Source organism: Strigops habroptila, chromosome 4 (genome assembly GCF_004027225.2).
Source record: "Strigops habroptila isolate Jane chromosome 4, bStrHab1.2.pri, whole genome shotgun sequence".
NCBI lineage: Eukaryota > Metazoa > Chordata > Aves > Psittaciformes > Psittacidae > Strigops > Strigops habroptila.
In genome coordinates this window covers 28,450,288-28,461,011 of record NC_046358.1, presented here as the reverse complement: position 1 = coordinate 28,461,011, position 10,724 = coordinate 28,450,288, and the positions used below count along the sequence as shown (strand labels likewise).

The window sequence follows — 10,724 nt, the reverse complement described above, 5'->3', positions numbered from 1 at the left end:
CCGCGCTGGGTGCCTGGGGGCTGGTTACTGCCGCGCCGGCTGTTACGCCCACCAGCGGCTGGCGGCGGGAGGGAGGAGGGAAACGGATAAACTTCACACTCGGCCGGGCCGGCAGGGAGCCGCATGGATGCCGCCGTCCCTCGGCGCTGACTCGCAGCCCGCAGCACGCGGTGGGGCGGCCACGGGAGCGCGGGGCGCCGCCGCGCCGCTTCCTCCGCCGCTGGCCATGGCGCGCGTGGGGCGCAGGGCTCAGCCCGGCCCCTGAGAGCGACGCCTCGCCCTCCCCCGTCTCCGGTCTGCCGCCGCCGGCCCCCCCGCCCGCCGCCACCTGCCTCTGCTTCGCCGCTGCCGACTTGAGGCGTTGGGCATCGGCTTCTCTGCGCTGCAGCCCGCCCGATATGGAGCCGTCCGCGCGAAGCCGCCGAGAGTGATCCCCGCTCTGCGAACGACCTGCTGGCCGCCCCCTCGGCGCCCGCGCTTGCTCCGATGGAGCTGGACGAGACGCCGCTCGCCCCCCCGAAGACCATGCTGCTTATGCTGAGGAAAGTTCGCAAGAGGCGGGAGATGCTGCTACAGCAGCTGGGCTTCATCTGCGCCATCCTCTTCTTCGCCTGGTGCATGTCCAGCCTGCTCTCCAGATTGGGTGAGTGGCTGTGGCGGCAGGACCGGCGGACCCCGGCAGGGTCCCGGGGGCTTGGCGGGGTCAGGCGGCCGCGGCTGTTCCCGTTTTGAATTTCTCAGTGGAAATAGCCCCGCGGGCGAGGCGGGGGAGCAGCGCGGGTTCCTCAGGAGAAACCCCCGTGCCGGGCAGGTGCGTGGCCGCGGTCCCGGCGATAGGAGGCAGCGCCTGCTGGCCGAGAGCTTCCGAGCCCGCCTGCCGCTCGGGGGGCTTCGGGGCTGGAAGCTGAGGGGAATCGCGGGGAAGCTGAGTGCCTGGGAGCGGCCCTCAAGTAGTTTCCCCGCTGCATCGGAGCTGAATCCTCTCCAGCCGCTTGTGGTCCCCTCTGCAACTTCGGGCCACCTTTCATTTTCATTTCTAGGTTGTAAACCTTCATCAGCTACAATTGCCTCTTTTCACCATCTTTTCCCTCCAATCCCTCTTCCCTCCTCCCCAAATTCTTCCCTCACTCAGTGTGAATTTGTCAGGAAATTATGTATTTTTAGGCAAGGAACAGTGCTAATCTTAAATTTTGTAGGGAAAATCTTCTGCATCCTTTGTGCAAATGTCTTGTTGGTAAACTGATGCATTTATAATTAACCACATCACTCCCATTCTTTTGTCGTTGTTTTCCTTGCCTGCTGTCACAGTTTGGGCTCGAAGTGTGCAGCTTCAGGCCTTCTTCCTGCATCCCTCAAATCCAGAGTCTAAGGTTGCTGGGACAGCACATGGATGGGTCTCTAGGTAGGGCCACCAGCAGTCCATGAGGGTTTGAGAGCAAAATCAAATTAAGCCTAGATCCTATGTCCACATTTAATGTAAGAAAAACAGATTTTAGCAAAATTAGGGTGGGTCATCTGCTTAAAATAAAGCTGAAGTTAAAATGTGTGCTTTAGGGAAGAAAAATCTGGTGGAACTTATCACACTTTCTCATGCTCTTGTGCTCAAATTATTGCCTGGGCTGTTTGAGATGTATCTAGGGTGGCAACAAGCCATCCATATAAGAACTCAGTGCGTTAGACCATATTAGCATATTGCTCATCTTAGAACTTTTTAATTGTGGTTTTATAGTATACTGTTGCTTTCTTTATTTAGAGCTGTTTGTCATGCCTGTGCCTCTTTTTTTCTTAATCTTGCACAAGCTATTTATTTTCATAAACTTACTGTTTCATGAAAGCAAGCACTTGGGGCATGATTATGTTTGTGTAGTTTGAAGGTTTTGGTTTTTTTTTGTTGTTGTTGTTGCAAATAACAGTTTTCCAGAATTTCTCTAGGTTTACATGAAAAATGTCATGACTAATGAAAGTTTTTAATCTTCTGGGTTATCAACTAAATCCCTCGTAACCTAATTTCTGATGGTATGCTGCATCAGGTAGTTTGGGTTTTTTTTTTTTTTCAGCTGGCTAATTTACAGTATATTGTATCCATAAACACTGACCATCTGTTCTCTCCGTTTCTTGTAATTGTGGCTCGGAATATTTTAGCAAATACTCCAGTCAGGCTAACTTCCAAGCTAGATTTTTTTCCTAGCTTTATTTTTGAGAGTCACTCTTAGCACAAGCATTGAATGTAAACTTTAAGATCAGCTGTGGAAGAATTTTTGTTACTACAATATGTTCATTTGAAATGGATAAGGTTGAGTTGGAAGTGATTTAATTAAGAGGTTCTATTCTTCCTTTGATTATTATAATTGCATACCCTGCATTATCACAAGTGCTTCTTCTGTACTCTATTCAGCAAGTCCCACTGAGAATGCTTCTGGAATACAAGTTCAGGCAAAAGCTCCGTTGACTACCAAAGAAGTTTGTATTTCTTAAGACTTGAGGGGGCTTATTTTCAGTTTTCTTTGACAAGTTATGCGGAGAGTGATATTATTAAGTATACCCAACACGGAAAAGATCAGCCCCTAGAATTCAGAATAAACCAAAATGTATCTGGAACATGTCCATCTGCATTTTTATTTTTTGAGACATCAGTAATGTAATTTAAGATGTGCAGGTGCAGATGACTAAATGGAAGTGTGACTGTTGCTCATGTCGGCATGGCTGGGCTGGTTTCATCTGTAGGAACTGCTAAGTGTTGAGTGGCACAGGTGCAGGTTTCAGCATTTTCTTGCTGCAGAGTGTTTTCCTGTTGTGGGTCACAGCCAGGTATTCTGATAACCAGGACGTGATAACAGCTCTGCTACTGCACCTGCATAGCTAGTTTCACCCTTTGCAGCTAGGAGCACCTTGCGTATGTGTGTTGGCATTTGCCCCCATCACACCTTGATTTTGCTGCACTCACATATGGATGCTTTGCCCTCACTAGTGCGGGCATATAATCCAGTTAAGATGGTGCAGGAAAAAATTAGTGACAGTGGGCATAACCTCTTTCTGTTTGATGTAGGCCAAGAATCAAGTACTGCAGACAGACGCCTTCTGTCAGAAATATGGAGGAATAGAAGGTTGATGGCATCACCTAATGGGACACGTGAAGAAAAGAACTGTACAGAACCAGGTAAGATGGGAAAACTTTGCGATTTCATATAAGCTCTTGAAATGTATTGTGTAGTGCTGTCGTGACCCAGCTGCAGTGGTGTGTTAGGGTAAATGTAAAAGTATAGAATTTAATAAAAGGCAGGACTGTTCTGTGTAGAAATAAGGTTTATTGTGCTATATAATGCCATGACTTTATGAAAGGTAAAAATTAATGTATGGATACAAGAATGTTTTGGGGTCATTGAGACTTGTGCTGACAATTTGATTTTTCTAGTTTTGTTTCTTTGGGTGATTATTTAGCTGATGCTGTTTATATTGCACTGGTAATGTGAGGTGTACTGTGCTTGAAACTGCATAGCTGAATATGCACTGTTTGAGATACCATCTGAGCACAATAATTTGTGTTCATTACCATTATACATTTAATCATGTTTTGCTAGTTTAATGATAAACTATATATTCAGAGTAGGACTTTATATTGTGTGGAGGGGGGGTGATGAGGTAAATAATATGGAAACCTTGAAATCTATTTTACTTCAGGATATCTATCCTGGCCAGGCAATAATAATTGATTGAGGGCAGGGATAGATGACTCATTTTAATATCAGTGTTAGTCCATAATGCTTTCATCTTCCCATCTGTCTTTCCAGTGTGTATTTCCTGTCTCTCTCTCTGTGCCTCTCTGTGGTTTACGGTGTGTGGGAGACGAGACGTTTTGCCAGTGGCACTAGCCAAATAATTTAAAGTTCAGATAATTTTTTTTTTTTTTTTTTTTAAATGTGACTCTTTGATCGACTCTTTGATCAACTCTCTGATGGCAGCAGAGTCTGTGCCATCTTGCGAACAATGACAGCATGAGTTCTGGGATACTGTCAGTACTAGGCACTAGAAGAGTTTGGAGCAGTACTGAGAGCACTTCTGAGAGAGGAGTGGAACAACATTGCACAAAGTAGGTCCAAAAGCTTTAACTGTATCATCCAAGAGCTTCTCTGTGCTTCTATTAAGAACTTTGTGGGTTAGTTTGCTGTCATCTGCATCTGTAACCTTATGATGCTCTGGATTTGTCTGTCAGAGTTGTTCGTAAACAAGAAAGAAGACAAAAATGGCCTTTTGGAAACTTATAACTATTCTTGATTAATTCTCCACATACGTGGACGCTTCAATGTGATCATTCTGAACATGTATTTGGCAGCACAAGCCAACAAACGTCACAGAGTCCTTGAAGCTCCATTAGAAAGATGCCCATCAAAGTTCTTGATGGGGATTTCCATTTAGCATGAATGAGAACTTTTTGACAATGATTTGATAAAACTGCCAATGGAAAACATGCTTATGTGTCAATTGGAATACCAGGAGCAGTGCTAACTTCTCCAGATGTTTAGAAGAAATAGCTCACCTCCCTCTATTCCTCTAAAATTGTAAGATTAATTTAAGAACAATTGGAATAAATCCAGTTGGATCATCTTGATGTGCGTTCTGAAATTCAGGTTGTTGATGTGCACTTTTCTCTGTAACCACGAGAGGTGGACACGAGGGGCTGAAATATGCCTCAGGATGCTGAGGTTTTAAGAAAAATATAATGAGACTTGCATTAAACTAATGATGTCTACTCACAGTGCTGGAATTACCCTTTTCTTTTTAAGGGTGTTTCTTCTGTTAGAACACAGTTTTATAAATCAAATATGTCACAGGATTGCAATTGTAGCATTTTTTTAGTCACTTCCTGTTATTTTACGGTTATGTACAGCTTATCTGTGTTATCTTGTGCAGCCGAAGGAGTGACTTAGATGCTACAAGATCGGCTAGATGTAAGACAGCTGCAAATAAAGGGAGCATCTGAAATGTCTGAAATTGATGTTTATTGGACAGGAATGGGTCTGTGAGAACCCATGATTGTTATTGCTCAGTAACAACTTCTGTAGATTTGGGTTTTTTTGGGGGGTTTTTTGAGGGTGAGGGTTGGTTTGCTTCACAACCCCATTCTTTGTCTGGTAGTGAGAGGTTGAGATTTGCCCTGTAATGACTTAAAAACTATCAAAAAGAAGTAAGTAGCATAGCTCATCTCTATGGGAATATGGCTTGTGTAACCCCATGACTACATCTAGAGAAAGTAGTCCTGGCAAAGGTCAAGAGACTTGATCAAGATCGCATAGGAAATTGGTGAGAGTGGATTTTCAGCTGGAAAATGCAAGCTTTCAGTCACGTGCTTATCCCAATGTACTGAAAACCTCAAGAATGTGCTGTCATGCACTTTAAATGTCTGGACTATTTCTGGTCTTTTTTTTTTTTTTTTTTTTAAATCTTAAGAATAGATAGTTAATATGTATAGATGTTGTATGAATACAGTGATCTCTGTAGGCTCCTTTATGAGATGTATTAATTCTTACCTGTGTAATTTCTGTATCTGCCTTAAGCACCAGGGGCCCTACAAGTGCATGGGTGTGTATATAGTATCTAGCAGTTTTCTTATGTTATGTGGATGTTTTTCTATGTGTGTTTAGGATACAAGAACTTCAGAATACCTTGGGAAATGCAGGTTCTTGCTGAGAGCCTGTTAATCCTTTGTGTCATTGCAGTGCTATTGCTGTGCTCACTCTTTATTAGCTTCCCACACAAGTCTGCAGCTTTACTTCCCTTTTCCCAAAGGCTTTCACCAAAGTTAATTTACCACTTCCCCCCCTTTTTCCTACTTACATGCAAATAAAAAAAATCCCCAGTTGTCAGGAACTGCAGCTACAGAAGTTTGTAAAACCATGAGATCCTTGCAGTTCATGACAGTGGTAAGAAAGGCTTACCCTTGGTCATATATTTTGGGAGAAAAATTCCATGAGCTTCTAGAAGTAATATTAAAAACTTGTGGAAGCTGCTATGTACTAGAAGCTCCTGTAGCCTATACTGTCAGAGATTCTCATTTACCGAGTAGATCATTTTGTATTGTGTTCTTCTGGAAACATTATTAATGCTTCTGGGGCCATTGTATCAGAACAGAAAAAGCTTTGAAGACTTGGCAATGCCGCTTTAAAAAAGAACCCTGAGGCTCCGACAAAGGAAAGGAAAATGTATATATATGTGTGTGTGTGTGTGTGTGTGTGTGTGTGTGTGTGTGTGTGTGTGTGTGTATATAACTAGGGGAAAAAGGGTTTTCTACGCTTGGAGGTTAGAGTGACTGATATTCATGCGTATCTTAAGAGGTGCTACATGTTTTTTTTTTGATAGGAACTATTCTGCAGTCCTAAGGAGTTATAGATTCTATCTATCCTGTAGCAGCAGCAAAGGAACTCTAGGTCAGCTGAAGGAGGAGGGGGAGCATTTGTGAGCGCCAAGTCAACCTCAGTTCTAGTCTGGACTAAGACAAAATCCTCGCAGAAGTTACCATGTTGTGTATCATTTGTCTGTTAAAGATCCTTCCTGAAACTTCCTCTTTGTTGGAAGCTCCTCTGCCGTGAAAGGATATGTCTTTATATTGTTTTGAAGCCAGGCTGGAGAGCTTACAGGTTCTATGTAGGAGGCTCTGGACTTCAAAAATTTCATGACACCCTGGGATTTATGAATTATGAATCTTCTGCTTATTTTGTATTGAGTATTTCTCTGGATGGCTGCTGTGGATGTCCCTCTGAGGAAAACCAGACTACCTTTTCATTGTGTCTCTGAGTACTTTTCCTGGGTTAAATTCTGCAGGAGGAGGGGTTGATCTAACCCTCACTTAAAGCAGAGCAATCGGGAAGGGAGAGTAGTTGTCTCCAGCAACTTAACAGATCTCATTAGTTTGCAACCAATTTTTTTGCCTTATCCAAGCTCTCGCTTCCATCTGCCACCAGCTCACTAGCTTGCAGTGCCATCTGCCCAGCAAGTCTGATTTATAGCTTCTCTGCTCCGGTGGCTTGCCTCTTGTTTCAAAATGTTCCCATGACTCCATGTCCTCCTGACTAACATTTCTAGAGCAATTACAAGCTAGGGTGGCTGGGTGGTGCGATGTTCCTAACCATGTGATTCTGGGTTGTGTTAGGCTGTTAGAGCAACTGATCTGGATTCCTTTCTGTTGCGACTTTCGTGACGTAGTCCCTGTATGCAGTGCTGAGAATGTTTAAACTACTTGCTATGAATTAGAAGTGTATTGGAATATATTTCTGTTAATCTTCTGGCACTAGTCATTGAGCTGCCTTGAGATTGAAGGGGTTGATGGGGTTTTCTGTCTAGTGGTTTGTCAACCATGGATAGTTCATGAGCTACATTGATTTTTAAATAGCTTTAAATTTGGTTCAACTGTGCTTCTCCCATTGTTATTGGTGAGTAAGGATGTATTGTGGATAGGGGAAAAGGCAGGGGTGAGCATTTATGAGCCATGCTGTCTTTTCACTTTAGAATTAAAAGGCACATTGTAGCAATACTTTCTGTTTTGCAGTGAGAGAAAAAAACATCAGTCCTCTACGGTGAAATAAAGTGTGTTTCCTAGCAGCATGTGTATAACTGAGTTCCGAGTCAGGATCAGAAGTCATTAAATTTGTGTATATTTCAAACTGTTTGTTTTAACCTTGGGGACTCAGTGTAGGATGTGATGCATTGTAGAGAGACTGCAGAAGTCTTGGACAGTTTTGTTAACATACCATGGAGAGCACAAAAGCCTGTTACTTTTCCTACAAAAATCGATGATGGTGTTCTCACTGACTAAGGAAGACAGGACTAACTCTTCAAAGTAATTTTCCAGAAGGATAGAAAAAGGTTTTTTTTGTATGTTTGTACAAGAACTATAGGAATCCTATAGTATAGGAAGCATCGATTTCCATCAATGTTATTTAACAAACGCAGTGCTTAGTTAAATGCTTCATTCTCAATATGCTGGATTGATGTATTTTTTTTCTTAATCCTTATAGCCACCTTAATTTATAAGATCATAAACTTTGTATAATAAATGTTAATCTAAACATACTTCTGTTGCTGGTGAAACGTTATTTTTGTGCTGATATAAATCCTCTTTAAACAGTGTGATAATATATTTCTTTTAAACAATGTGCTCATGAGATCAGACCTCAATTTTGTGGCAGGGATAAATGGTCTAGATCCCCACTTTTAAGAAGGTAGTATTAATAATTTTACTGTAGCCCTTTGTTTTATGAACAGTCTAAATTCGTGAGCTCAGTGTGACCTGCAGGTTGTCATTCTATGCACTTGTACAGCACCTAGCACAGAAAGACCATGGTCTTATTGAGGTAATACAGACAATAACTGTGTTATTTTCAAATACTCTTCACTAGCCTTTTAGTCAGACTTGCTCTTTGCCTTGATGCATATGAAATGTGCAACTGTTGTTATATGATTGACTTATTGATAAAGCGTACATTTTGATTTAAAATGTTTCTTTACTCCAATGTCTTATACCCTCAAAGACTAGGAAATTTACCAGCCTTAAATATCCTATTCTTGCATTGGCCTAAAAGGAAATGAAAATGAGGAAAGGTTTAAGAAAAAAATTCCCAGTTGTTTTAATAGTAGGTGCAGTGTCCAGTGAGAGTGTGTGTGTTTTTGTATATGCACAGATGCATGTATTTATTTAATGGAAAGACTTGCTAACCAACTAGCATGTACCTTATTTCCATAGCCACTTGTCATATGCTTGTGGGGTTTTATTTGTCTTGGGTGGTTCCAGAACAGTGTGTGTCTTGTACCCCTATCTGTGTGTCCCCCCCAGCACTGGTGTCTCTCGACTTGTCTTACCTATAGATGCTGCTGAGGGGTAAACTTCATTGATTGTGATCTCACTTGGATGGTTTCTGTTTCCAGGGGGAGACAGATATGTGACACTTTGAAACCACTTCTAGTGGACTAGTTGAGGGCAAATGGCAAACTTTTAATGGCAAGTGTTTCTTGTGTGGCTCCCAAGGTCTCCTAAACAGAATTCTCACCTAGATTTATCTTGAACTTCTGGCACCCTGTGTCTGGCTTATTGATGTGGGTATTAAAAGAGTTGGCAGGTAGATGTCATTGAAGATAATTGGGAAATGGGGGGGGGGGTTTCTGAACCAGTTTAGGAAATGTGCTTCATTTGAAACTAGAATTTAAAAAATAACCAACCTTCTCTCTGAGCTGTTCACTTCCTAGCAGTGTATTAATACTGGCATCCAAAACAGTAGAAAGAAATGAGACAAACACCTCTCTCTGCTTAGGCTCAACCTGCCAGTGTCATCCCCTGGAGAGCTGAGAACAGAAAACGAACTCCAGGGTAATTTAACCATTTCCCCAGGTCTAGGTACCAAGTTTGCAGGAAGTAGTTTAACACACAGTAAATAAGTGTGACTAAAATGCGATTTGGAGATGTAGTCAACAAGGGCAAAGGAAACAAAAAGAAATCCTGTTTAATATATTACTGTATAATTTTAAACCTAACAAAATATTGCTTGATATAATCTGTGTTTCATATGGCTCAAATTTATTTACAGTTGGTTTTGGTCCAGTTGAAGAACACAGTGGATAAGGACTTTCATGAACCAAGTCTTTGCTCTGAAACCAAGAAGCAGGCTTGAAACAACAATGAGAATTTCTAAAATGTAGCAGCCTCAGAACCGAATTTAACATCTGTGGAAACAGTCAGTTAATTTCTCTGAATGGAACAAAACACTCAGGTTGAATGCTCTGAAGTGCTAGACTAAGATCTGAAGTTTCCCGTATTAGCCCAGCTCTAGTATTTAGATACCGGATTGCCTATACTTCAAACCACATTACCTGAGCATTTCTCAAATGTTAATTTACTAACAGTGCAATGTTTCTGTGGCTGCAGACAAGTCAGGGAGACAGCAGCTGTGTGAATTAGTGACCTGAGGTCAAAGAGGAAATATGTGGTAGAATTGTAGAATCAACTAGGCTGGAAAAGACCTTCAAAATCATCAAGTCCAGCCATTACCCCAGGACTGCCAAGACCACCACTAAACCATATCACTGAGGGCCTCATCTGCACAGTTTTGGAACACTTCCAGGGATGGTGATTCCACCACTTCCGTGGGCAGCCTGTTCCAATGCCTCATCACCCTCTCTGTGGAGAAATTTTTCCTAATATCCAATCTAAACCTCCCCTGGCACAACTTGAGGCCATTTCTTCTTGTCCTATTACTTGTTACCTGGGAGAAGAGACCGACCCCCCACCTCACTACAACCTCCTTTCAGGTAGTTGTAGAGAGTGATAAGGTCTCCCCTGAGCCTTCTCTTCTTCAGACTAAACCACCTCAGTTCAAAGAATCAAATCCAGATACCTCAGTCCTGACCTAGGCTCCTGCAAAGATGATGTTCGAACACAAGTTTCGACTAATACGACCTTCCGAGTTTCCGTCCAACCTGAGTTTTCCTGTGATCTGGTATGGAAACTCAATGAATTACATTTCAGTGGGACATATCTGAAATCCTGAGTTGAAGATTTCAAAATCAAAGTTAATGAGACTTGGGCATGCAGATCTCCATGGAATTGCTGACTGTCTTGCCTTTAATGTGGGACAATGTGTGTGTATTTAGATCTGTTATTCACTAGTATGACAGTGAATACTAGTGAATCTCTAGATAGTTAGACCTTTTTCTGTGGAAAGCTGCTCCATTTTCCACTC

At 42.4% G+C, this 10,724-nt stretch overlaps 1 protein-coding gene across 1 annotated transcript in view; it reads left to right on the top strand.

Moving 5' to 3' along the window:
* Nucleotides 1-309: 309 nt before the first annotated feature.
* The window catches only part of LOC115606378 (ras and Rab interactor 3-like), a 171,661-nt gene continuing 161,246 nt past the window's right edge, over nucleotides 310-10,724 (top strand). Inside the window, exons 1-2 of the mRNA XM_030482218.1 lie at nucleotides 310-643; nucleotides 3,047-3,157. Of these exons, the coding sequence (XP_030338078.1) occupies nucleotides 487-643; nucleotides 3,047-3,157 (268 nt within the window). The 5' untranslated portion in view covers nucleotides 310-486. The remainder of the gene's footprint in view (nucleotides 644-3,046; nucleotides 3,158-10,724) is intronic.